At 40.5% G+C, this 27,029-nt stretch overlaps 1 protein-coding gene across 6 annotated transcripts; it reads right to left on the reverse strand.

The window, feature by feature from the left end:
* Window positions 1-398: 398 nt before the first annotated feature.
* Actr6 (actin related protein 6) lies at window positions 399-25,110 on the reverse strand. Of its 6 annotated transcripts, none has more exons than XM_021645706.2 (11): window positions 24,966-25,110; window positions 20,670-20,787; window positions 19,295-19,363; window positions 16,865-16,988; window positions 15,469-15,604; window positions 15,307-15,363; window positions 11,895-11,993; window positions 11,727-11,805; window positions 6,305-6,476; window positions 3,464-3,602; window positions 399-971 (listed from the first exon to the last, which is right to left on the reverse strand). In XM_021645706.2, exons 1-11 carry the CDS (start codon window positions 25,031-25,033, stop codon window positions 842-844), a joined length of 1,191 nt encoding a protein of 396 aa, XP_021501381.1. In that variant the 5' UTR covers window positions 25,034-25,110; the 3' UTR covers window positions 399-841. The 6 variants fall into 6 exon arrangements, with proteins under 6 accessions (XP_021501381.1, XP_060233874.1, XP_021501382.1 ...); XM_060377891.1 differs by lacking the exon at window positions 24,966-25,110 and adding an exon at window positions 24,825-24,939; XM_021645707.2 differs by lacking the exon at window positions 11,895-11,993.
* Window positions 25,111-27,029: the final 1,919 nt, after the last annotated feature.

Consider the following 27,029-nt stretch of genomic DNA (forward strand, 5'->3'; position numbering starts at 1 on the left):
ACACATGCTGGGAAGAAAGAGGCCTTGTGACTCCGCTAAGTTTTACTAACTTTTTCAAACTTTTAAGTTGTTTGCTTTTTGTGTCTCAATGACCCTCTCTTTTTAGTTCGTCTTGAGTTTTAAGGAGCTTCCCTGCAAAATGGCATGTTTAACCCAAGGAAATTACCAGCTCATTCCTTAAATTGCAAAGCTATTGCTTTGGCAGCGCGGAGCTCAAACCTAGGCAAACGTACTGTCACTAAGCATTGTACCGTAATATGTGTACTACGGGTCACATGAAAGAACTTCTAAAACAAAGAGAACGTTCCTGCAAAATAGTCGTGACCACAAACACCATAAACACCTTCATTCTTTCAAACTTAGTATACTGTGTAAAAGAGAAACATTATGCATACACATTTAATATTGGTCTTTCCAACTTTATTATGTACAAATAAGAAAAACAAACTTTAAATAAAATACACAGTTCTAAGAGAGCATAATCTTATCAGTCTGTAAACACTTCAGCCAAGCACAGTCAAAATTACACAGTATCTTCTAAGGAAGACTGGCGAGATATTTAAATTTTGTTTTCAAGTATGAAGAATTAAACATTTAGTCTTTTGCTTCCTCATGAAAAATAATCTATTCTCAGACACAGTGTAAGTATTGTCATAGCTACTACTACTAAATGAAACATGGGCTGAACTACAGTTTGCTGTAATGCCCTGCGAACATCCACTATGACTCAGAATACTTATATAGGTTCAAAACCTTAAGATGAAAAATAGCACAGTCTTTAACCTCCTTTAAAAGGAACTTTGAAATTAAACTTCTCAAGACTTTCATCCAGAAATGTTTCTTAAATATCAAATTTCTCTTCACAGACACTATGTCCATTTTCTTCGTAATCATCTCTTGTAACCACCATATCTTCAAAGTCATCATTTTCAGATATCAACTTTCCACCTTCCCAGGAATACGTAATAGGGCTGAAATAGAGATCACAAAAATGAACTCAGCCACCAACCAACGATTCATAGAGCAAATGTCGATTACGCACTAGGAGACTGAAAGTTCTACTTTGGAAAGTAAAACTGCGTTTATGGGTTAAGCTCTTCCTCACCTGCACAACACAGTGGATTGTTTTTGGGTTTTTTTTTCCCTATTTGCCCTATTTGTGGTCCTTCTACTTTTAGTGAAAACCCCAGAACATAAACAAAAGCTGGTGAGAAGTAAACGGGGAAAATGCTCTAGCTCTGGACCTAAGTTGAAGAGAAGACATATTAACCTAATTATTCTCCCAGCAGGCCATGGGCCAGCTATGGGTAAATCCTACTTTAGAGATGGGAACGGGAAGTCTAAGTTACCCTGCAGCTGTGGCGTGTAGACCTAGCAGCTGTCTCAGCAACACTTTCAGTCTGTACTGTGGCTGCTATAAACAGACAGACGGTAGATAAAACCCACCAAGTGAAGCACTCGATTTGCTTTGCTGTCTATAGCCACACATGCTTTATGCTGACTCAGTTCTATTTTTCTTCTTCAGCTGAGATCAGAACAGGTGAAGAGAATTGTTCTTACACACAGCATTTGCAACCTTTTATTAACAGACTTATTGATATCTTTATATTTGTACGTGTAGGTTTTTTTCTGGAAGGAAACATGCACAATCATGATTCATCACATTAAACAACAAAAGCTATCTGGTCAGTCCCTTGGCCTCAGGCAGGTATGTGTAGGATAAAAACCCAATGTCAAGAAGTATATGAACATTACTGCTGACAAAAAAATTATTCCAGCATTTAATGATTACTTGATACTTTTACCCAAAAGTTAAAAATGGAAGTTTTATATAGGTGGTGCATATTTATAATCCCAACACATGGGAGCATGGGCCTAACGACTGTTAGATTGGGGTCTGATGGAACTTCATAACAAGCAACACTGGGTCTCAAAAAAAACAAAACAAAACAAAGGAAAACAGAAAGTGATGCAGATGAGACCCTTCAATTAATGTCTACTGACTTTGAAAAGTACTACTTCAGTGTAAATTTAAATTTAATTAAAGTAGAATCTTATTTTTAACTTTGCCACTAACACTAGGCAATCTTTCCGTTAAGAACTCCTGATTTGGCCATGATGTGGTGGCTTGGCCTTAATCCTGGCACTCAGGGGGCAGAGGCAGCAAAAGAGCAATCTCTATGCATTTGAAGCCATCCTGGTCTACATAAGCTAGTCTCAGACTAGCTAGTGAGACTATTTCAAACAAACAAACAAACAAAAATCAAAATACCCTACTAGCTCGCAGGCTAAGTTCTTGCTAGCAAATCCTGACAACCTGAGGTTAAACCCTGGGACCCATGTAGAAGGAGAAAATCAATACAGTTGTTCTCTGGCCTTCACACACATGCTTGAAGCATCCACACCCCCAACCCCACACATCATATACACATAATAACAATAAAATGAAAGCCCTCGTGATTCAGGTAATATAACTGAGCTTTTACTCTGGTCACTGCTATGAACTGACCATAAGGAACCAGGGTTTCACAAGGCCTTCTCTCTCCAATGTCAAATGCAAAGCTCTAAGCAAAATGGTATATAAGTCCATTCATACAGTTGTAAAGATCTACCTTAACTTTTTTTGCTCAAGTTGAAATGATCCTATTTGCCCTTTTTCATAAAGAGAATAGGTGACATTAAAAGTTTGTTGTTGTTTTTTTTTTTTTTTTTGAAACAGTCTCACATTAACCAGGCTAGCTTCAAAACTGCTTTGTAGCCGAGCTTGGCATTGAACTCCTCGTTTTTCTGTCTCTTGCTTCTCAAAGCTGGGATAACACACCAGCACAACCATTCCTGACTTCATAACAATTCTGAATAAAAAAAAACCTAGTCAGTTACAAAGGCTCACTGAAAACATTTAGAACATAAAAAATTCCAAAACTTATGAATTGATAGTGTTTCTCTTTCTCTCTCTTTGTCTTTTTCAAGACAAGGTCTCTCTGTGTAGCCTTGGCTGCTCTGGACTTGCTTTGTAGACCAGCCTGGCCTAGAACTCAGAGATCTGCCTGCCCCTGCCTCCCTGAGTGCTGGGATTAGACAGGTGTGCATCACTTCTGCCCAGCTGATAGTGTTTATCTTAATAATTCAGTTGTTAACCTTCTCTTCTTGATAGAGAGAACTTGTCACAAGGTGGCACGTCTAAGATAAATTTAGTAAGAATTTGGTTTTTTTGCCTATAAAAATCCTTGGAACTAGGACTGACACAGATAGGGGAAAAGTTCATGTTCCTGGGCTCCCATCATGTGTCAAATGCTGTGGTTGGCTCTCCTAACTCACTTAAGAGTTAAGATTTTATTTTGAGACAGAATACAAGGATGCCACTGGGAATAACCTGCCAGCATCTAAACAGAGCCAAGCTTTAACGTCACGCCTTCTACTCCCCAGCTCTGGCAAAAGGGTTCCTTTATAAACCCACACTTACTTCTCAGGCAACACAACTGAAACGTCATAATCTGTTGGCGTCAAACACCGAACTTCTGAGTAAACCCGATCTCTGAATCCCGGGAAAAGTGTATTTCCTCCCGTCAAGACAATGTTCTTAAAAAAATGTGGCTGCATTTCTTTAAAAGAAAAAAAAAAAAAAAGAGAAAAGTAGAGAACAACGTTAGAAGATCTTCTCCCTGGAAGGACTCAGCGAGCATGTGGACAAAGAGCAGTCGAGATGGCTGGAAACCACAGCCTCAGAGGTCCACCATTAAGATTAAATGTTTTTCCTTTGTTGCTGCTGTTGTTGAGACTGGCTGCACTATATGGACAAGATGGCCTTGAATTGCAATCCTCCGGTCTCATTCTCTACAGCACTGTGGTTAGGACATGTGCCACCACACAAAGCTACATTTTAAGATTCATGAGAAGGTGATATGGGTGCAGACACTAAAGACAGTGAAATGTGACCTCACAGATCTTTAAAACAAAAAATTAAGGTGGATGAACTACTACCTATGGATTGTATATGCATGGAAGCCATATATAAACAACTTTCTGTAGCAGACAGGCATTGAATCATAATTATCATCCTTCTCCCCAAAAACAAAGTGGGTCTTCACTAGAGATGAGATTATAAACTTCTGTAATAAAAAAGGCCTTCTTTGATATTTTTAATTAGTCCAAATTTCTATGTTCTCACACTAAAAACAGATATATCTATTCTATGATATTTACCTTTGATGGGAAAACACTCATGATCAATAGCCTTTAAGTAAAGATCTAGGTGTGAACAAACACACTAAAGGTAGATGACGGCAGACACTAGGCATCACAAGGTGAACTGGCATTACAAACCTACAGAACACAACTGGAAAAGCTATCAGGATGTAATGGGCACTGGCCACACCACACCTACTGCTTCTCCTCATCACAATAAAGCTGCCTTCCAGGAGCACTGTACTGATATTACATATGTAATGACAGCAACTTCACATAAACCGGGAACCAGGAACACAGCTGTAGCATTACTCACTTTCCTTTTCATTTTGGTTTTTAGTCATGGAAAAGTACACTATATGCACTAGATTTCTTCTAATGCCATGACTGTTCCTTATAGAGAAGGATAAAAGCGCTGGAGAGGTTATGGCTCAGTGATCAAGAGAATTAACTTCTCTTACAAAAACACCTGAGTTCAGTCACCAGTACCCACATCCAGCAGTTCAAAACATCCAGCTCCACAGCATCTGATGCCCTCTTCTGGGTTCTGAGGGCACCTGCATGCATGCGACACATAAACTCATACAGGACAACCCCACACACATACAAATATAAACAAATAACTCCTTAAAGTAGGACAGCCAGGGTCTGGAGAGATGGCTCAGAGGTTAAGAGCACTGACTCTTCCTCCAAAGGTCCTGAGTTCAATTCCCAGCAACCACATGGTGGCTCATAACCATCTATAATAAGATCTAGTGCTCTCTTCTGGCATGCAGGCACACATACAGGCAGAATTCTGTATAAACAATAAATAAATCTTAAAAAAAAAAGTAGGACAGCAAGATAGGAAACTACTCTAAAATCCCAGGACACTAGTTACTTAACATATACTTCAGAAGAATCGGAAATCTCTATGAAACCCTTGACTCCACTCGTTTTGATTTTGTTATTATTTATTACTACTGTATGCATGCCTGTACACACATGCACACACGATACGGGAGGGACATTCATGTCAAGAGCAAGTGTAGCGATCAAATGATAACTCCATAACATTGGTTCTCTCTTTCTACCTCTATGTAAGCTTTGGGAATTAACTTAGGTTGTCAGGCTCATACACAAAGGCCTGGGCCATCTTGCTATCTTAATAAAAGTAAGTCTGATTGCTGGAGTGGTGGTGACACATGCCTTTAATACTAGCACTTAAGAGGCAGAGGCAGTTAAAGATGGAGCTGGTTTCCGCCTTCCACCTTCCCGATGGTGAGTGCTCTCTGTCAGGAACAACTCCACATTTGGCTAAGGCCGAGGATCTGGCTTGCTTCCATGTATGTGGACCTATCTGCATTGCCCCCGTGGCATGCCTGGGTTGGCTACCCAGAGGCTATTTAAGCTGTGGGCTGGCTTTCCCCGGGGTCCGAGGATTGTTCAATGTTCCTGAATAAACTGCATTGAAAAAAAAAAAAAAAAAGAAATTTAACACTAACAGTGAAAAAAAAAAAAAAAAAAGAGGCAGAGGCAGGAAGATCTTCATGAGTTTGAGGTCAGCCTAGTCTACAAAGCAAGGACAGCAAGGGCTACACAGAGAAACCCTGTCTTGAAAAACAAAAACAAAGAAAAGTAATCCTGTATGTTATTCTAAATATCACAAAATGAATAAGCTAGTCTTATCAATTGCTGAAAGAGCAATCCATTAAAACCTTTAGATTTTGATTCTGAATACATTTAGGTTAAAACTTTCAGTTCAGTCTTGTAGCACACCTATAATTCTAACCCTGAACCTGAAGCAGGAGACCCTGAGGTCAGGCCAGTCTGAGCTATAGAGCAAAACTGTGCCAAAAAAAAAAAAAAAAAAAAAATCAATAGACTTTTCTCAAATGAATAGAGCTATTTAGTACTTAACTATATTCATGCTTAAATAGACCATCATGACTTTTGCAAAGTATGATTTGTGACCCAGAACAAATCAACCAACAACTACTTAAATGCATTATAGGATCAGAAAATCTTTTCCAATAATACAGGTGTCATTGTTTGAAATTACTTAAGAAACAGTACTATGATTATTATTTTTCAAAACTATTTCTCTTCAACATTTTACTCTGGTCATTAGCAAATGTACCTTCAGGTAGGTTTTGAATTGAATAGACAATAGCTTCCGGGATCCCCATCTCCTGAATGCCAATGTCAGAAGGATTGAAGAGTATTTCTGGAACAGCAAATCTCTCATTGGCGAGGCGAAGAATCTGTTCCCCAGACTTATACTTTCCACTCAGTACCATCTCTTCTCTTGGCTTAAAGCAAAGTGAGGTAAAGCATATGAGCGACATTGCCTTGTTCATATGACAAATACCAATTAGAAATACATAATACTAGACAGTGACCATGTTTTATTAGAAGTCTCAAGATTCTCAAAAATTAGAAAAATATTTTCTCCCTCCTGTTGTCATAGCATACAAACAAAAATGAGCTCAAGAGGTAGAGGAAGGAGGCTCTCTGTGAATTTGAGGCCAGCCTGGGCTACATAATGAGTTCCAGGATAGGAGGGAAGAGGAGACTAATTAAAAAAAAAAAAAAAAAATCAATGCTACTATGTCCATCCTACCCCACAGACAATCTACCACCTTTACTCCATATGTCTTTAAAAGAAAGGAAAGTTCACAGTCAGCCTGTAACAGCAGTGATTCCACTGCTAAACAGAGATTATGCAGTACGAGTGTCTACCCCCTCCCCCGTGCTCCTGCCCCTCTCTAGTTACTCCCTACTTCACTTGTTTGTTGGACACGCAGCTGCCATACTCCACAGATGGTTCAACAACCATGCACACGTGGGCAGCACTGAGTAGACTCAATGGGTAAAAAAATGCAGCACATTCTATCGGGAAGAAAGAATAGTGGTGGAGACAGGGAGGAGCAGGAGAGGAAGGAAAGGAGGGAGACCTGAAAATGCACTACACGCATGTACAAAATCCTCAAACATTAAAAAATAATTTCCAGCCAGGCACGGTGACAACATCTGTGATCCCAGCACTTGGGACACACAGCAGGTGAATCTCTATGAGTTCGAGGACAGCCTGGTCTACAAAGTGAGTCCAGGACAGCCAAGGCTACACAGAGAAACCATGTCTCGAAAACAAAAATCCAAATAATTAAGCAAAGTCATGTTTGTTTGGTTTTTTTAAAATCTTTTCTTTGTTTCAAGACAGGGTTTCTCTTTGGCTGTTCTGGACTCCCTTTGTAGACGGGCCTGCCTCTGCCTCCCTGAGCGCTGGGATTAAAGGCATGCGTGCCCTACCACATCCAGCTCAAGACATGGTTTTTATTACTGCAATGTTTCCTTTAATGCCAGCTTGTAGTGCACCTATATAGCAAACACAAACTTTACATGAACCAGGATATTCTCTTCTTTACATTCTGCTAACCTGCCCTTCGGTGAAGGGGCTAGAAAAGGGCTCTCCTTCTGAAACACCCACATCATAAAAAAATCAGTCCTGGTCAACCGTACAGTCATCATCTCTTCAAGATTCAGGTATAGTCATTCACGTCACCCAGATGATAGATACAAGTTTTCCACCACAGCATACTCAAAATACGTGAAAATGTATGACTATGTGTGTAAACACATGTATGTGCAAATATACATATACATTATTGTTTCCTTAATACATATTGTAGTCTTCCCCAATCTTTCATGTTAATCACATGGCCACTGCCTAATACAGCACACACTACCTAGCATATGGTAGGTATTCAATAAAATCCTGGACAATGGCATGCAAAAACAAAACAAAACAAAAACAAAAACAAAAAAAAAAACAAAAACCAAACAAACAACAAAACAAAGTGCCTCTAACTGCATGAGACATTTTATGTACATTATCCCACAAGTATCACATAACACTGAGACAGACATGCTGTCATTTCACTCATGATATATTAGACTCAGGAAGGTTCCGACTTATTCAAGGTTTATCATATCAGCACACCGGAAATATTCCCTTTCATCATAACCTGGATATGAATGACTCAGCTTGCTATCAATTGGGAACACGCTGCTCATAACAAATTTTATATAAAACTTTCCAGATAATTACACAACATCACTAAAAAAACCAAGGAAAGTATAAATGTAAATCACTTCTAACCCAATTAAATAACTGCCACAGTGAGATAATAGTATTATTCTCCACAGAAGAAGTATCATTCTATCTTAGGTAGAATGGAAAATATTCTCTCTAAATTTACAACTTAACTTACAACTGACATTAAGCCTGGTAGGGCGTATAAACCTGCAGTCCCAGCACTTGGGAGGTTGAAGCAGGAGGACTGTGCAAGTCTGAGGCCAGCCTGGGCCTATTTAAAGCAAAAAGAAACTAAACACACACACACACATGCACACATGCTGACTTTAGATTCACTTTAAAAGTTTAAAGGATAATTCATTCATTTTGCCAATACTGGAAAACTACCTGAGGCAGACACAGGCTGAAAGACATTAAAGGTTTACAGCTGTTTTAAAGCCCTGATTAACAGAACATGATCAGGCTGACTGACCAAATACCTAACCAGGGAAAAGAGCCAGCACTCCGTGTCCTTGCTGAATGTCAACTCCAATGCCATTAGTCATTAATATGTAATCTGAAAGTACAAGTAGTTTCTCTTTTTTGAGGGTACAATTCTAAAGCCTTTTTGTAGACATAGACAAATGAAGAGATTTAGACGGCTTTGGGAGGCTGGTCAGAGAAATCCATGATTTACTGAATGGCCCTCATACATTTATTTCTAGCACCATTACACAAACTATCAGTTGTGCTATAATGGTTCTGCAGAAAGTGGTAATCACTAGAGACAAAGGAATATTCTCCAGTTAGGTCTGTTAGGTCTGATGGTTTACACTTTAGCAGGCATCCTCTTTCTGAGAAGAGATTAAATAGAATTTCTGTTGTTTGTCACCCATGATATTATAGACTCCATTTCTCCATATGTTGTTACTGTTCATTTTAACAGGAGAAAATCAAAGCTTCAAATTTCCCAAGAGTTCTTGACTAATGTATCCTAGTTGAAATTAACAATAGCCTAAGTGGTTGGGTATGGTGGCACATGCCTTTAGGCCGGCACTCAGGGAGGCAGAGGCACACAGATTTCTCCAGGCCACCCAGGTCTACAAAGCCAGTGCAGGACAGCTAGGCAACACAGAAAAACCCCGTCTCGAGAAAAAACAAAAACAAAAACAAATATAGCCTACGTGTGGCGGTTTAAACAGGAACGGTCCCCACAGGCTCATAAATTTGAATGCTTTGTCACCAGAAAGTGGTACTATTGGGAGGTGTTAGAGGAAATCTGCCACTGCCATGTTTCCTGTTGAGATGATAATAGACTAAAGCTCTGAACTGTGAGCCAGCCTCAATTAAGGTTTTCCTTTGTAAGAGTTGCCTTGGTCATGGTGTCCCTTCGCAGCAAAAGAAACCCTGATTAAGACACCTAGAATGGCAAAGCCCCCTCTGATCCACGAATGACTGCTTCCTAGCGATTGACCAGTGTGTGCAAAAACTAGCAACTGTGGGTCCTGCTCTACAGCTAGCGACTGCTGTAGCTGGAGACTCCCTAATCCCCCAGCTGTGCCACACTAAACACACCAGGATCCAGATGGGTCACCCCTCCCACACTCAGGTCAAGGCACCAAGCCTTGGATCCACGGCCACAGCAAATGAGTCTGTAGGAAACTAAACAAGTGCAGGCTCTAACTAGACTCTGCTCACAAGGTCACAGGTCAAAAAAACCTGCAGAGTCGTAAAACCACTTGCTTCTTGTCCCATGTCCAACTGTCTGTCTGTGTGCCACCCCCTCCACCTCCTGCTCACCCCTCCCCCAGGAAAGATAATGAGTAAATCAGTGATCAACTGTGAGAAACACCTCAACAATGCAGGCCCACGGAGCAGGTGCTGGTCTGAGAAAACAAGGAAGAAACTGGCTTAGGTGATAATGTCTGATGATCTAACGGCATGTCACTCACAGGGCATGAGAAAGTTCTTAGAAAGGAAAGAGTCCTAGTTAGATGTTCATTATCCAGAAAAAAAAAATAATAATAAGCTTTCTGACTTAGGAACTGAAAACTCCCAGGAAGATGAATGGAAACCAGGCAGCTTCTTAACCCCCTTGATTCCAGTGATCTGTCGTATTGGGAGAGACTAGATCATGCTGACCAGCTGCAGGCCCCACCTCTGCGGAACAGTCAGCTTTGTACCCCGTCTGACTGTGGACCTTGCTGATAACTGGATAGTAAAACTGTAGATGGTCAATTGTGTCTAATGAGACAACTCTGTGGTCTAAATATTTGGGGAGATTTTCCTTCCTGAATTTTGATCTGCATTTCACCTCTGTAATGTGGTGGTGGGGGGGAGAATTTCAGATATACTAAGTACAAACTATATAAAACACATATACCCAGTAAGCAGCTCGATACAATTTTACAAAGAAATTATCATGCCTTTTAAAATCTGATGTTCACCACTCACATAGTTCTTTGAAACTATGTAAAACTAGGTTAATGCTACTGTATTCTAAATAAAGTATTCTATATAGACTTAATGTGTATATACCTTTCTATTGTTTTTTATTAAACATTAATTTTGGGATGGATCCATGGTAATCATGTAGCTCTACCTTGTTTTCATTACTGTTTACTATATGAACATATTAAAATTGTCTTCCTTATAGCTTCCTTATAGGCTACTGCCAATTTCCCACTATTCTAAATGAATACTATATGTCTCCTTACATTTCTGAGTAGAATTTTTGGTTGTTGTTGCTGGTGGTGGTTTTTCGAGACAGAGTTTCTCTGTGTAGCCCAGGTTCTCCTGGAACTTGATCTGTGGACCAGGCTGGCCTTGAACTCACCTGCCTCTGCCTCCCAGGTGCTGGGATTAAAAATGTATGCCACCACTGCTGATCTGAAAATTCTAATTTCCCAAGAGTCTTTATCAAGCCAGTAACCACAGGGTCAGACTTTACATTTACCAAACACAGAACTGTCTTTTCCTGAGCTGACCAAAGACAAGAGAAAATTATCTTCACATTCAAGATAAATTGCTTAACACTTAGAATATGCAGTGAATTTTGTCCTTCACAACAATCTTAGAAACTTACTAATTAAATTTATCTACTTGTGCCTAAAGAAATGGCTACAAGGAAGGCAGTCACTGAAAGACCCCGTCAATCCAGCTAGTTGGGAAATGCTTTGCAAATGTGGCTGAAGTTGTCACTTGAGAAGATTATGAAGATTAGAAGATATTACGAAGGAGCTTGTTTTTAATTACCTTACAGGATCTGGAGAGAGGGCTTAGCAGTTAGGAGCACTGGCTGTTCTTCCAGAGGATTCCCAGTACCTGCACAGAGGCTCACATCCTTATAACTCCAATCCCAGAGGATGTGACACCCCCTTCTGGCCTATGTGGGCGAGTACATGGTGTGTATACATACACGAACACAATATACCCACACATAGCAAATAAAAATATAAAACAAAAAAAGAAATTTAAAAATTACCTTACAAAAGCCCTTTTTAATTGTACTGAAGTCAGGTAAAACATAATCAATCATCACTGTATTGTCTTCTCCTTTTAACCTGAAAGACGAGACCGATTTGTAAAACTTTGTAATTGTTAGCATCTCCTGAAAATCAATTCTCCAACTAGCAGGTAGCATTATACATACTTAGCAATATCCATGTCTCTGTAGAAATCCTGAGACACATAGCATACGTCTTCTTTCACCTGATTAATCACGTGAGTCTCATCCATAACATGCAGCTGCCTAACAAACAATATATACATAACGTGAGAGCTGGCAACAGTCGTGACACTTGCCTCCAAGCTTGGTGAGCTGAGTTTGGACCTACACGTTGGAAGGAAAGCATCAACTCCCACAAGTTGTCCGCTGACCTTCATGCAGGCATGCACGTGCGTACATATCCTCCCCCACACAAGACAAATGTAGCTCACAAAGAGATAAAATTTGAAATGAGAAGCAACTGAATGCAAGGTTAAAGTATCATCTAATTATTCTTATTTTTGTTTCACGTATGTGTATTCTGCTCGCATGTTCACTTGTGTGCAGTGCTCCAGAGACTAGAGAAGGGCGAGAACTAGAGTTATGAACAGCTGTTAGCCTACATGTGGGTGCAGGGTCCTCTTAACCACAGCAAGTGCTCTTAACCACAGAGCCATTTCTCCAGACCCCAACTACTTCTCTAGGGCTGGCATGCGCACACACATGCACACGGACCAAAAAAAAAAAAAAAAAAAAAAAAAATCTAGAATTAAATTTTCAATAAAAATGGTTTTCAGGGGAGGGAGGGTCTTACAATCGAGAAGTAAATTGATTTTTTAAAACATAGTTTTTAGGAAACATTGAAATTCTAAGGTGTTTTTTGTTTGTTTGTTTGTTTGTTTTGGTTTGGTTTGGTTTTCGGTGTATTCAAACAGCTTCACACTTGTCCAGATTGGTACAGAATTAACTATGTATCCCAGGCTGGCCCTGAACTCATGGAAATCCCCCTGCCTTAGCCTTCTGAGTGCTAGTGTTACAGCACTATGCCCAGTTTGAAATATTAAATTCTTGAGTGTGTAAAACAAATCTTAACTCTAATTCTCATTTAGATTATCATATTTGAGTGTACACTGTTCCTTAAAGGGCAAACGTCAGTTCAGCCATATAGAAGGAAGTTCCAAACAGGTGCTATATGGTCCTTTCTGACCAAGAAGTAAACCATCCCTCAGTCAATCTCAGCACTACTAGAATGTCTTCACTTCTGACATTGTCTTTGCTGATCATAAAGCATATGAATTAGCACACATACACAGAAAATAGACAATTTGATGAATAAATCAAAGAAAATACAAAAAACAAAAATTTTATGAGGTAATTTCTTTGAATACTTTTCTTTGCACATTAAGTGTATTATATGCTACATGTTTATTTTATATTTTCAACTAAATATTATCCCACGAAAATTTTTATCTACTAGCATTCTTTTGTTTTCAGACAGGACCTCAATATGTAGCCCTGGCTAGCCCTGTCTGAGAACTCACTGTGTAGACCAGGCTGACCCAAATTCACAGATATCCACCTGCCTCTGCCTCCTGAGTGCTGGGATTAAGAATATGCACTACCATGATTAGCTACATTATTAATGCTTTAAATGTAGGGTTTGTTTTTATTTCTACTGCCATACTGTCAACAAGATTAATCTACTAACGCATATTTATTAATGTTCCTTAGGTTTAAAGTTTAGATGAGGAAGGAAAGAAGCTTAAATGTTAATGAATAATTACAGTCACAGGTTGGAAGCACAATCTACCAACTGGGTTACCTTACTTCCACAGGGTCCAGTCTGTTCATATATGAAAAGGTACTAAGGGCCCCTGAGAGACTAAGAAAAAAGTGCTCACGATAGAATCTGTGAGGTATTTACCATGGTCTTTGTGGTCAGTGAACTTTCAAAACTTGCTTCCTTTCTTTGCTTTTTAAACAGGCATTATAGGCCAATTTCATCTTCTCACCTTCATACCACTGAGATGGGAAGCTGAGTTAGCTATGACTGTTCTCAGGTATCAAGGATGAGATTCATCTCAGAACCAGAGGTTACATGTGAAAACAGCCTAAGACTCAGTGAACTAGGGCTGTTTTTGTCCCTGTGTTTCCCTCAGTTTATTCTGAGATACAGTATCACATGGTTTTAAAGTTGTTTCCACTCGTGGAAATGTGGGTCAGTGAGAATGTCCACACAACAAATCTGCAGCAGCATCTTCTTGGTGACCCACTCATGTACATTGTAAAGGCACATTATAATTCTTATGAGCAGTCCTTTGAGAAAGAAAAATCGTTTGTCTGCTTTCATTCATTTTGCAAGGCCCTAAATAAACCATTAACTGAAATGAACCTGTGATTACTACGGGAAGCTAACATGTTTTATGTCTGGGAATTTTCCATTTGTATCTTTTAGCTTCAAATTCCTAAGAATTTTTTATTTGTTCTCCATCCTGAAAAACATTTAAGTAACTTCATGGTGAGGCAGTATTCTTCGAGGGGATCAATGAGCACTCTGACTGTAATCACGTAAGGAACAGATACCTGAGCGGCAACTAGATCTAGACTGTCCCCTAAGTTCCTGGCATTAAAGGCTTGGTGCTACCAGGAAGATGAAGCCTGCCGGAAGGAAGTTAGGTCACTGACAACATGCCCTTCAAAGGGATACTGGAACTTCCCTTCCTGCTTCCTCTATGCATCCAAGCCACCAGTCTTCAGCTACCAACCTCCTTTAGCAAGTGCTCAGGCCATGAGTTATTCTGTTGCCACTGGACTAAAGTTTTAGAGCCAGGCCTCTCCTCCTCCTGCTCCAACTCCCCTTGGGTCCACCCTGTATTATTTCTAATACTGATGCATATGTAAAGCTATATTTGCATTTTTAAAAATTCCTTGAAATTTTCTGGTTCTACAGTTTTGTTGATTCCCCTACCCCGTACCCCCTCCATTTTTTCTTTATTGTTTTATTATGTCTGTCTCTGTTGTCCTTTCTATCCGTCTTTTCTTTTTTCTTTTTTTTTTTTTTTTTTTTGGTTAGTGTCTGTGCCTATTCTAGCTAGATTATATACACAGTTGCCTCCCTTCTGATGGAGTTGAGACAGGGTCTCACTATGTAGCCCAAGGATGGCCAATACTATACTCTTGATCCTCCTGCTTCAGCCTCCTAAATGCTGGGATTATAGGAGCCCAGGATGTTAATCTTAAATCCTCAAATGCATTAAGCTTTTCTTTCTTCCCAATTTGCTTCTTCTCACCAGTCTAGGGAAGAGAAATATCACAACATACTGAAATCCAGCCTAACTGACTTAGTTCAATAGTACATCACATTCATGTAGTCATAACGTTGTGAATGCTGTTTATGAGTTTAGAATGTTTACACTTCAGGTGAGAGAAGACAGATTTAACCATGGCAAAAGTACCATATGGATCTTATAAACTTGGTAATTAAGAAGAATTACAGCATTGTGCTCAATGTGAAAAGCCAACCTCTAGCTGGGTGTGGTGATCCCTCATCCTCCCCAAGTTCAAAACCAATTATTACCTGTAGGATATGATCTCTTTTAGATGGTTCGTTAAGAGTTTTCCGCCCACATTTATCCTAAAAGGAAAGAATTCAACTTTGGTTCAGTTATCACATATTTCCCCCTAAGAAATAGCATGAAAATGACATAAATTGAGAAAATTAAAAGTAAGCATAGCTCACCGAATAATCGCTTCTTTTTTCTTTTTGCTTCTACAGTAGGGAACTATGTGTGTGAAGGAATAGCCACTATCTACAATGATGCAGCATAATTCAGAAGGGTTATCTCGGAAATACCTGTGTGCACTAAGAGCTCCAGCTGTTAAAAGGATGAAAAAAAAAACGTTAAAATACATAAATAACAATAAAGAAAACAATAAAGAAATAAAAATAATAAAGAAAAGTAGCAACCTAAGGCAAACAGAAACAACAACAACAAAAAACTGTATTTAAATCAAGGGCAGTGGTGCACACCTTTAATCCTAGCACCCAGAAGGCAAAGACAGGCGGATTTCTGTGAGTTACAGGGCCGCATGGAAACTCTGTCTCAAAAGAAAAAAAAAAAACAAAAACAAACCCACAAAAACAAACAACAAAAAAGCCTTTAATTAGAAATGTTAGGGCATGGTGGCACACGCCTGTAATCCCAGCACTCAGGAAGGCAGAAGCAGGTGGATCTCTATGAGATTGAGGCCAATGTGGTCTACAAAAGGGATCCAGAACAGACAAGGCTACACAGAGAAACCTTGGAAAAAAAAAAAAAGTTCACTCTTAAAAGTATTTGTAGCTGTTTTTTTAGATTTCATTTTAAGTTCTGCGTATGTGTCTGTGTTTATGTGCATGTGTGTGTAGGTGCCTGCAGAGGCCAGGGAACTGAGTTACAAGTGCTTGTAGTAGCCTAACATGGGGCCAGCAAAGCTAGGTCATCTTTGAGAACAGTAGACGCTCTTGAAAGCCATCTCTCCAGTCCCTTTATAACTGTCTTAAGATCTCAGTGTTTAACCTTTTAAATGCCACACTTAAATGGTAAATAAAAAAGCAAAGAATATGACCTTTTTCTTTTGTTACTGCTGGCTTTATTTTGGAAGGAGGGACACAGGACAGAAGCTAACTCCTCAGCTTAGGACTCATCACTCAGCTTCTTTTTACTCAGCTTCTTTTGATGGGAGGCTATCACCAATCCTCCTGCACCAGCCTCCCAAGCTGCCACAATCATAGGCCTGTGTCACTAGGGTAAGCTAAAGTTCTAGGCTTAAATTAAAAATTCTGTGTTCTGGGAACTGGAGAGACAGCTCAGACAGAGGTTAAGAGCATGGGCTGCTCTTCCAAATTTCCTGGTGGCTCACAACCATCTATAATGAGATCTTGTACCTTCTTCTGGTGTGCAGCTGTACATGCAGACAGAACATTATACACATAACAAATAAATCTTTTTTAAAATAATAAGTTTAAAAAACAAAAAAATTGTTTTATTTCCTTCAGACCTAAAAACTCCCATCCAGTACTTGAGACTCTGAGTTTCTTTGCCCCACTCATAACCATCCTCATAATTTAATGTCAGTAAAACCTTTAAACTTACCATTTACTCTTAATACTGCTTGGAACTGATATTCTTCAAATAGAATTTCATTCATTGATTCTTGAATTGAAGTGAAGTTAAAATATGGTTCTGTTATAATAATATTAGTATCTAAAAAGTCAACCTGTGGGAGGATAAAAACCCAAAAGTTTTATAATCTATAGTAATTATCATCAAATTTGTTTTATATATATATAATAAACAAAATTATATAATCCTCACAATAATACTAAAAACTATAATCCTCACTTAATACATAAACCGAGTCACAGAATAATGAGTATGTTACCCAGTTTCATATAGTCACTTAGGGCCACAGCTAGGCTTTGAACTCAGAGTCTGGTTACAATCTCACCTCAACAAAATTAAATTTACCATGGGACAGCCACAGCATGAAACTGTTAAGGAGAGCAGGGTTGCCGCAACCCGTGTAGTGGGGCCACCATTCCTGTTACAGACAGGAGGAAGGCCAGAAGCTTCCCCAGGGCTTTCTGGAGAACTGTTATGTGCAGAAAACTCCACAGTATACATGGAGCCTTGTTTGCTCTCTCTCTCTTTTCTTTTTTTTTTTTTTTTTTTTTTGAGACAGGGTTCCTCTGTGTAGCCTTGGCTGTGCTGGCTTTGTAGTGTAGGCTGGCCTCAAACTCACAGAGGTCTGCCTGACTCTGCCTCCTGAGTGCTGGGATTACAGGTGTGCACCACCACACCTGGCTTTTGTTTGGTCTCTTATCCTTTGCCTTTTCCATAGCGGCAATTCAAAGTTCAGGTTCTGGACCCAGGACACCGCCGTCCCATGTCACCCTGGGGAGGGCTGTTCTTATGAACGTGCTCTGACAGCATCTACCAGAACTCCTTATCTTCACAGTTAGCCTGAGTGAAGGTGACGGTGGTGCATTTCTTCCTGGTGACTAAAGTCTGTCTCAGTTTCATACTTCCCTTGGGCTTCTTTCCTTTCAACACCATGGTGAATGGAGGAGAGTTTTTCCTACATTCTTGGGGTAGATTAAAACTTGGCCATCCTCTCAACTTGTCTATAGTTATATTATAGTTGTGAAAAACATAAAATTTGGGGCAGGACAGTTAGCTCAGCAGTTAAAGAGCACTGGGTGCTCTTCCAAAAAAACCCAGGTTTTCAAATCCCAGAAAGGGGATCTGACATCTTCTTTAGCCTCTACAGGTATTACATGCCTGTGATGCACAGACATATATGCAGGGGAAACACCTATACACAGAAAGTAAAATGAATACATTGAAAGAAAAGAATCAATCCTTGCTGGACTCAGTGGTGCATGCCTGTAATCCTAGCAGTCAAAGAGGCAGAGGCAGGTGGATCTCTGTGAGTTCGAGGCCAGCCTGGTCTACAAAGTGAGTCCAGGACAGCTAAGGCTACATAGGAAACCTCATCTTGGAAAAAAAAAAAGAATCAGGGATTGGAGAGAGAGATCACTAGTTAAGAGCTCTTGCTATTCTTTCAGAGGACTGGAGTTCAGTTCTCAGCACCCATACCAAGCAGCCCACATAACCATCTGTAACTCTAGCTCCAAAGGATCCAGCACTTTCCATGGTCTCTGTGGGCACCTGCACATACATGGTATACACTTACACACATACACAATCACTCTCACATACACATATAGACATGTACACACATTCATGCACACACACACTCACTCACAAAGACATACACATGTACATAAATAACTTTTTTAAATCTTAAAAAAACATAAAATTCTTCTAACAGCTATATATTCAGATATGCAGGCCAACATATATTTTTGTGAAATAAAAAGGGTATGGTATATGCCTGATAATAGTCTAAATACTGGCCTGAGGATATAGCTGAGTGATGGAAAAATCACCTAGCACAGAACAATTTCATGGGTTTGATTCTCTAGCATAAGGAAAAAAACAGTAAAAACAGGAAATAATTTTTTTTAAATTTTATTTTATGTGCATCATTGTGAAGGTGTCAGATCCCTTGGAACTGGAGTTACAGATAGTTGTGAGCTGCCATGTGGGTGCCGGGTCCTTTGGAAGAACAGATAGTTCTTTTAACCACTGAGCCATCTCTCCAGCCCCAGGAAATAAAAATTTAATACCGACTTTCATATGGATTATCTGTACTCCACTTAGTTTTCAACCTGGAGGTTTTATTTATTTGTACTTTGGAAATATTTATAAGATCACACTTCAGACATATGCCTTTAATATCAGCAGCACTCAGAAGGTAGAATTTGAGACTAGTCAGTTCTACACAACAAATTCCAGCCCAGCTAGGGCTACATTGTATGGCCCTGTCTCCAAAAATAAATGAAATCTAGAAAAATCTCTGTCCAGTACCTTGAGTACATAAGTTTTTAAATGTAAGTCCCCAGTTTTCCTATGAATTAAGACACAGAGATAGATTTAATACATACTCTAACTTGTTACCTGATACATTTCTTTTCCAAAAAGATAATCCCAAACTTGCCGCTGGACATCCCAATTCACCAGGTAGCCCTAAAATCAAGAACAACATGAACCCCTTAATTATCAAGAATACTTCAATAATTTTTAAAAATAAGATTAAGGATGAGATGGTTCAAGGAGTAAAGGAGCTCGCCTTGCAAGCCTGGTAACCAGAGTTCTACCCCAGAGCCGACATGCAGAAAAGCGAAGAACTAATTCTACAAGGCTGTCTTCTCATCGTCACACACAAGTCCAGGGGCGGCATGGGCCACTGCTCATATCACACACACATACACACACCCACACACGTAAAAACTAAATCAGATTCACATGTTCTAAATCCTGAGTTCTAGCTCTGAGTGGTAACCTTTTCCAACCTAATACTGTCAGGTCAATTGCAGAGGGGGCGCTTGCCTCATGAACAGTAACTAAGATGCCAGTGGTTCAGACAGCATGCCAAAATACAAGGCACATATACCGCCTAGTTTCAATTAAAAGAAATCCAGTATTCTAATGAGTAACCCAAGCATAGTTATTTTTACTAAAACAATTTCATTTCGTCATTTTAATTAGATTTTTAAATTAATTAGTAAGTTTATTTATTTGGTTTTTCAAGGCAGGGTTTCTCTGTAGCCTTGGCTGTCATGGACTCACTCTATAGACCAGGCTGTCCTCAAACTCACAAAGATCCACATGCCTCTGTCTTTCAGAGTGCTCGGATTAAAAGTGTGTTCCACCACCACCTAGCCATTTTAGTTAATCTTAATTAAAACTGAAACAAACTTTTCTTAGACATCTAAAAATATTTTCACTTGTACTCTGTAGCTTCAGCCCAAGAGGCATCTGCCACCTATGACTTCTGCCAGCATCTGCCTCACTTCCAAGTGCGCACACATATACACACGCACACACGCACACACGCACACGCGCACACACGCGCACACACGCGCGCGCGATAAAAGAGGACTGTGCTGGGCTCCATCCCACATGGGTATGCAAGTTGAAATATAAAGGATAAAAAAATAAAAGAAATACCTTTAAATGTCGGTTTATAGGCTGGAGAGATAACTCATCAGCTAAAGGTGTTACCTGTACACCTGACCATGCAAGTTTGGTCCCCAGCACCTGCAGCGCAGGCTTTAATCCCAGCACCCCTATTGGAGAGATGGGAGGGGAGACAGGAGAACCCCCGGGGAAGCTGGAGCGGCAGCTACCCTAGAATACACAGCACAGTGGCAGAAACAAGACTCGGCTTCAGCAAGGTAGAAAGTGACCACTCCAGAAAGTGTACTCTAACCCTACCCCCACCCCCACAATACAGGCTTATAATATCAGAAATGAAACATAATTGGGTTACCTTCTGAAAGGGAAGGATGTAAAAGAGTCCTGAAGGATCTTTTATTTCATCAATCTGGTTAGCGGTAAATGTTTTAAGACGCGCTGTCTTTGATCTGAACTGACAATTGGGAATAACCCTAGGTGCAAAGAAATAAACAATTACCTTCCACCTATTCAGTTGCTAAAAAGCCCTAGTACTCGGGCTGGAGCGACAGCTCAGCTCACAACAAATAAAAGCACTAATACTTAGCCATCACCTGTGTACTAGAGGACTATGTATTCACACCGGTGTTTCTGTGACCAGTGACTTCCACCATGCCTTGGGTGGCTGTGTGTAAGGCGCTGCTGTTAGCAGGTTCTCAAAGGATCTTACAGAACCCTTGGGTGGGCGTGGCCCGGCTGCTGCATAGAGGAGGGCCAGAGCTGGGTTTGTTTTCTTCCTCCTTTGCATTCTCACTTATTTGGAGAGTAAGCAAACATGGGCTTATTGAGAGTTAAAAGAATCAGCTCCCTGAAGGAGGGAGGAAACTAAAAAATTAGAATAGAAAAAAAATATAAATATCAGCTATTTTGCTAAGTATTTTATAGCTACAAGTTAGCCCAGAAGCTGCCCTGTACAAATCACAATGTAGATTTAAAAAAAGATGTTGCCTTACCAAGACTGAAGACTTTGATCTCTGGCAATCCTTAATTCTATCTGGATTTTTTTTCCAGCATTAAAGTAGATTTTAGATAAATGTATTTAATGTATATGAGTGCTCAATCTGCATGTACACCTACATGACAGAAGAAGGCATCAGATCCCTGTATCAGATTCCCATGTGGTGGCTGGGAATCCAACCTGGGACCTCCAGAAGAGCAGGCAGTGCTCTTAACCTCTGAGCCATCTCTCCAACAACTAAAGTAAACATTCTTAATAAAGTTAAAGTTCAAAATTTTGGCACACAGAGTACAAAATGAAGAACCACTTTAAATTTTTTGTTTTGTTTGCTTTTATTTTCTGTGGTTTTGTTTTCCAAGACAAGGTTTTGCTATGGCGCTTTCTGCTGCCTGGAACTTGATTTGTAGACCAGGCCAGCCTCAAACTGCCTCCCGGGCTGGGTTTAAAGGTCTGCATCATCATACCTATCACACAATACCTTTCAAGATGGATGCTGACCTCTATGAGCTTACAATCCAGACAGGATTATAAAATCGAAGCCATTATCATCCATGTATGCATATACTCACACACACACCATGATATTGAGATAATATTATAAAAAGGTTGTGCCAAGCTGGAGCAATGACTCAGCAGTTAAAAGCACTGGCTGCTCTTCCAGAGGACCCGGGGTTCAATCCCCAGCACCCAGCTCACAACTATCTGTAACTCCAGTTCCAGGGGTTCTGACACCCTCATACCAAAGCACATGAAATACAATTAAATAAATTTTCTTCTAAAAGGTTGTGTCTACTTTCATGTAGTACACACTATCAATATTTTTTCTGCCTGTGTAAGAGTTCTTGGAGGGCATGATTTTAAAATCAGCATGGGCTGGGCTTAATGTTGCATTGCCTATAATCCCAGATATTTGTGCAACAGAGGCAAGACTACCACTTGAGCCTGGGGCTGGAAACTGGCCTTTCAATACAGTGAGACACTAGCTCTTAGGAGAAACTGGTGTGGCTCAGGAGTAAAGCAAATCCTTGAAGACCTAAGTTGGACCCTAACACCACAAATAAAAGAAACTGCCCTGCTGTCAACTGCATGGCTGTATTCTAATATACTTAGCCAATTTGCTATTCTTGACTATTTTAGCTTGCTTCCCGTCACATACTTCATTTTGCTAACTGTGCATGCTGTCCATAATAGAGACTAACATTCCTGCACTTACCCTTCTGAAGTATCTCTAAATAATTTCTTAAGCATACACAAAATTGCAGTCAAAGTATATGAAAAATGATACATAATGATGATACACACTTTCAGGGGAAAAAGTAACAATTTATAAACATGTCTCTTGATTTCTTTTTTGTTGTATTTTTATTACTTAAAACAATTTTTAATATTAAATATATTTTGATCATAGTATTCCTCCTCCCAAGTCTTTCCAGATCCTCATTCCCTCCCTACTCACCCAACTCTTAAGTTCTTTATCAAAAAACAAAAACCCAATGCAACAAAATCCCCAAGACAAGAAAACAAAATAACACCCCCCCAAAAAAAAAACCCACTAAATTATAACCAAATAAAAGGACACATAAAGATGGTGGAGTCCATTTTATGTTGGTCAGCTACTCCTGAACATGAGGCTGCCCGGGAGTGGTTGATACACCCAGTATCACTCCATTGGAGAAAATGAATTTTCCCTCTCCCAGCAGGTGTAAGCCACACTTCAGTTGTTAACCTTTATCTCAGTGGCTAGGTTTTAATTCATTCACTCATCCACTAATTAAAACAACAACAACAAAATAAAATACAATGAAATAAACCAAAAACCACAGCATCGAAATTTTACAAGACAAACCAACACAAGAGCCTAAGAGAGGGTTCAAGAATCAGAGAAATCCCATAAAAACACTAAAGTAGAAGCCATACTGTAAGCCCAGAAGACCTGGTGCAGACCTGGTCTGCTGTGCTTGCTGCTTCAGTCTCTGTGAGTCTGTGAGTTCTGCTTCTGTTGATTTAGAAACCCTCGTTTTCTTGGTGTCCTCCATCTCCTCTGGCTCTTACAATCTTTCTGCCTCCTCATCCACAGGGTTCCCTGAGCTCTGAGGGGAGAGATTTGATGGAGGCATCCCATTTAGGGCTGAGTATTCCAAGATCTCTCACTGCATAATGTCTGGCTGTGAGTCTGGATTTCCGTCCTTAACAAGAGATCAGGTAGCCAGGAGTGATGGGTCATGCCTATAATTCCAGCACTGAGGCTGAGACAGGAGGATTGTCATGAGTCTGAGGCCAGCCTAGTCTACAGAGTGAATTCTATGGAATCTCAGGCCACACTGTGTGACCCTGTCTCAATGAAGAATTACAAAGTAGGAGGAGACTATAGTTCAGTGTACACCGATTGCCTAGCATATGTTAGGCCCTTGATTCATTCTCCAGCACATTACAAACAAAACAAAAATCCTGTTCTATATATGTGCCAGTTACATGCATGTTTACTTATTTATTTATATGTACAGGTATTTTTCCTGCACTCATTCATTCGTTCATTCACTATTTATTCCTGTGTATCGGACTTTTCCTGCATGTGTGTCTATGTACCATGTGGGTGTGTGCCTGGAACCTATGGGGACCAGAGGAGGTTGTGTGATCTCCCAGGATTTGAGTTTCAGACAATTGTTAGCTGCCATGTAGATACTGGGAATTGAACCTAGGTCCTCTAGAATCTCAGAAACGGCCTTTAACCATTGAGCCATCTCTCCAACCCCTTGTACCTGGTTCTCACAGACAACAACAAGAACAAAACACTTAAACAGAAGCCTTTTTTAAATAAATGGCTTCCATTCACCACTGAAGCTTTGAGAAACCGGTAAAAAGAGCTGGGCAAAGAAATGTAGTGCTTGCTCATCATGCAAGAGTTCAACAACTAGTGTCTAAGAAAAAAATTCAGTAAAATGCCCACTTCAGCCTGAAGTGGCGGCCCGCCATGTAATCCTGGCACCTAGGAGGGGGAAGCAGGAAGTTTAAGGTCATCCTTTATTGCAGGTAGTGCTACAAAAGCAGCGGAGGGTGTCATTCTATGGGAGGATACTATTTACATATGCAAGGTCCTGGGTTTCAGCTCAAGAACTGAGGAAAGTTTATTTATTCAAACATACATTTTACAAAACATATCTTAAGATGCCACTGTAGCGTTCCTGATTTTACCAACCAGGTTATTCAAGTAGGTTGCCCAATGCTTTCAAACTCCCTGGACACTAATGTTGTGGTTTTACAATTTGGGGGGCAAGGGGGCATTGAACCTTTTGAGAATCCGATGAAAACCTACAACTGCGTTGCCCCCAAAGGCTAGCATCCCCAAAACGTTGCCCTCTTTCCGAAATTTCATCAACTTTGTCTTTGGTCCCCTGGATCAAAAAGGAAGCCCATTTACTGTTACCAAACGAATCAAACACTCCACTCCACCTCCGCAGCCCCGAGCCCCAAACAAAAATCAAAATCAATTTCAGTTCAAAGCATCAAACCCACCAACCCAGCTCCAAACTGAGCATCCCTCCACAGAGGCTGGAGCCGCGCGAGGGCGTCTGCGGATCCCTCAAGTCGGAGAGCACAGCCTGGGAAACCACAAGGCTTACACGCCCTGACCCTCGGGAGACAACGAACACTTACGACACATTGTCATGGCTGTAACCGATTTTGGCGTTGTAGGCTCCGTTATCCAGCACTAAGGTCGTCATTTCGGAACCCACCGCGCCGGAGCCGAGTCGCTTTGCCCCGCCCCGCTTGGGTCTCCTTCGCTCAGGCGTCTTCCGGTACTCTATGGTTTGCGGGGAGCGGGCCGTAGCATGACTTCCGGTTACCCTGGCAACGTAGTACGCCGGAAGTCGGGCAGAAGGGCTGCCTTCGCTGTCGGCAAGCATTCAATTTTCAAACCCCCGATATTCAATAGCAGAAACTGCTAAGTACTTTTCCTCCCGTTTATTTTTTTCTGCACTGCGCACATGCGTGCTTGCTCTCCAGGACTTAGCTTATGTGTCCTATCTACAAAGGACTTCTTGACTCTGACATGCTCCCTCTGTTCTGATCCTAGAATTAGATATCCTTCTTGCGTAAAGCGCTTCTGTAAAACGAAGCGCTTGAGTTTCCTAACGTTAACAGAAACAATTCTGATCTGGGCATGGAGGCGCACGCCTTTAATGCCAGCACTTGGCAGTCCTGGACTCACTCTGTGGTCCCCTGGTCTACAGAGTGAGTCCAGGACTGCCAAGGCTACAAAGAAAAACCCTATCTCGAAAAACCAAAGGAAAGAAAGAAAAAGAAAAAAGAAAAAGGGGCAGTGGTGCTGGAGAGATGGCTCAGGCTCAGTGGTTAGGAGCACTGGCTCCTCTTCCAGAGGTACTGAGTTCAATTCCCAGCAACCACATAGTGGCTCACAGCCACTACAACGGAAACTGATGCCGTCTTTTGGCATGCAGGCATACATGCGGCTAGAGCACTCATACATAAAATTAATCTGTCAAAAAAAATTTTTTTGAGCTGGGCGTGGTGGTTCTTGCCTTTAATCCCAGCACTCGGGAGACAGAGGCAGGTTCATCTCTGGGAGTTCAAAGCCAGCCTCGTCTACATCCTGAGTTCCAGAATGTATGAGATGCATAATAGAGAGACCTTGTCTCAAAAAAATGGATTGGAATCTGGACTCTAATAAAAATGAACCTGTAATGGCTGCGTAAGAACAAGCTGCTCCACTTTCCTTACACAAATTAACTAGTCTTTACAGCTCCAGGAGATAAAGAGCTAATACAGCCTCAGAATTTAAACTACGACTGTGACAGGAAATGCTTAAGCAACTTAATCAGCCTTAATCACAAATAAAACAATACACATCATACTATGTTACAGAACTGTGAGTGAGTGTATATATGAATGTTAGAAGTCAGGTACCAGCCGAGTGATTCCAGCACTCAGGGAGGCAGAGGTAGGGAGAGCTCTGTGAGTTTGAGGTTGGCCTGGTTTACAAAGTGAGTCCAGGACAGTCAAGGCTACACAGAGAAACCCTATCTTTAAAATTAAAAAAAGGATACTGTTATCATTCTTTTAAAAATTTGTTTAATATCTTGAGATAGGGGTTCATGTAGCCCAGGATGGCTTCAAATTTACTCCATAGAAGGATGCTCTTGAACATGGGACCCACCTGTCTCCACCTGCAGGAGTTCTAGAATCACAGGCCTATGCCACCTTGCCTGGATAGTGTGGTACTGAGAAGAAAACAAAACAAAACAAAAGAAAAAAAACAAAAAACAAAAAACAGGGCTTCATGTGTGCTGGACAAGCATTCTATCGATGGAGCTATATGCCTAGCCCTCATCATCTCTTAATACATGATCACTCTCTGTCAATCTTCCTGTCAAAGTCCTTCAAACCAAGGTGTCTATCTATTGGCATCTATATTGATTTATATTTAAAAGTTAATTAGGGTCCCACAGTGGTGGTGCACACCTTTAATCTCAGCACTGGGGTTAGGAGTGGGGTGGGTAGAGGATCTTTTCGTTTGTGGCCAGCCTGGTCTACAGAGCTAGTTCAAGGACAGCCAGGGCTACACAGAGAAACCGGCTCAAAATCAAACAAACAAGTTAATTGGAGTGTGGGAATGAAGCTCAATGGTGGAGTGATTTCTTCTGGGCTTTGATCTCCAGCACCATAAAAAAGGAAGACTTCACTAAATGTCTAAAGTTA

This window comes from Meriones unguiculatus, chromosome 2 (genome assembly GCF_030254825.1).
Source record: "Meriones unguiculatus strain TT.TT164.6M chromosome 2, Bangor_MerUng_6.1, whole genome shotgun sequence".
In the NCBI taxonomy this organism is placed as follows: domain Eukaryota; kingdom Metazoa; phylum Chordata; class Mammalia; order Rodentia; family Muridae; genus Meriones; species Meriones unguiculatus.

Bases quoted from the DNA above. Each gene is read 5' to 3' on its own strand.
- Actr6 (XM_021645706.2), bottom strand. From the start codon at position 25,033: ATGACGACCTTAGTGCTGGATAACGGAGCCTACAACGCCAAAATCGGT. The intron at 16,989-19,294 runs GTAACAAGTTAG...ATCCTCCCACAG, and splicing joins TTGGAAAAGAAATGTATCAG to GTTGACTTTTTAGATACTAA. The intron at 15,605-16,864 runs GTAAGTTTAAAG...TCCTTTTAACAG, and splicing joins AGCAGTATTAAGAGTAAATG to CTGGAGCTCTTAGTGCACAC.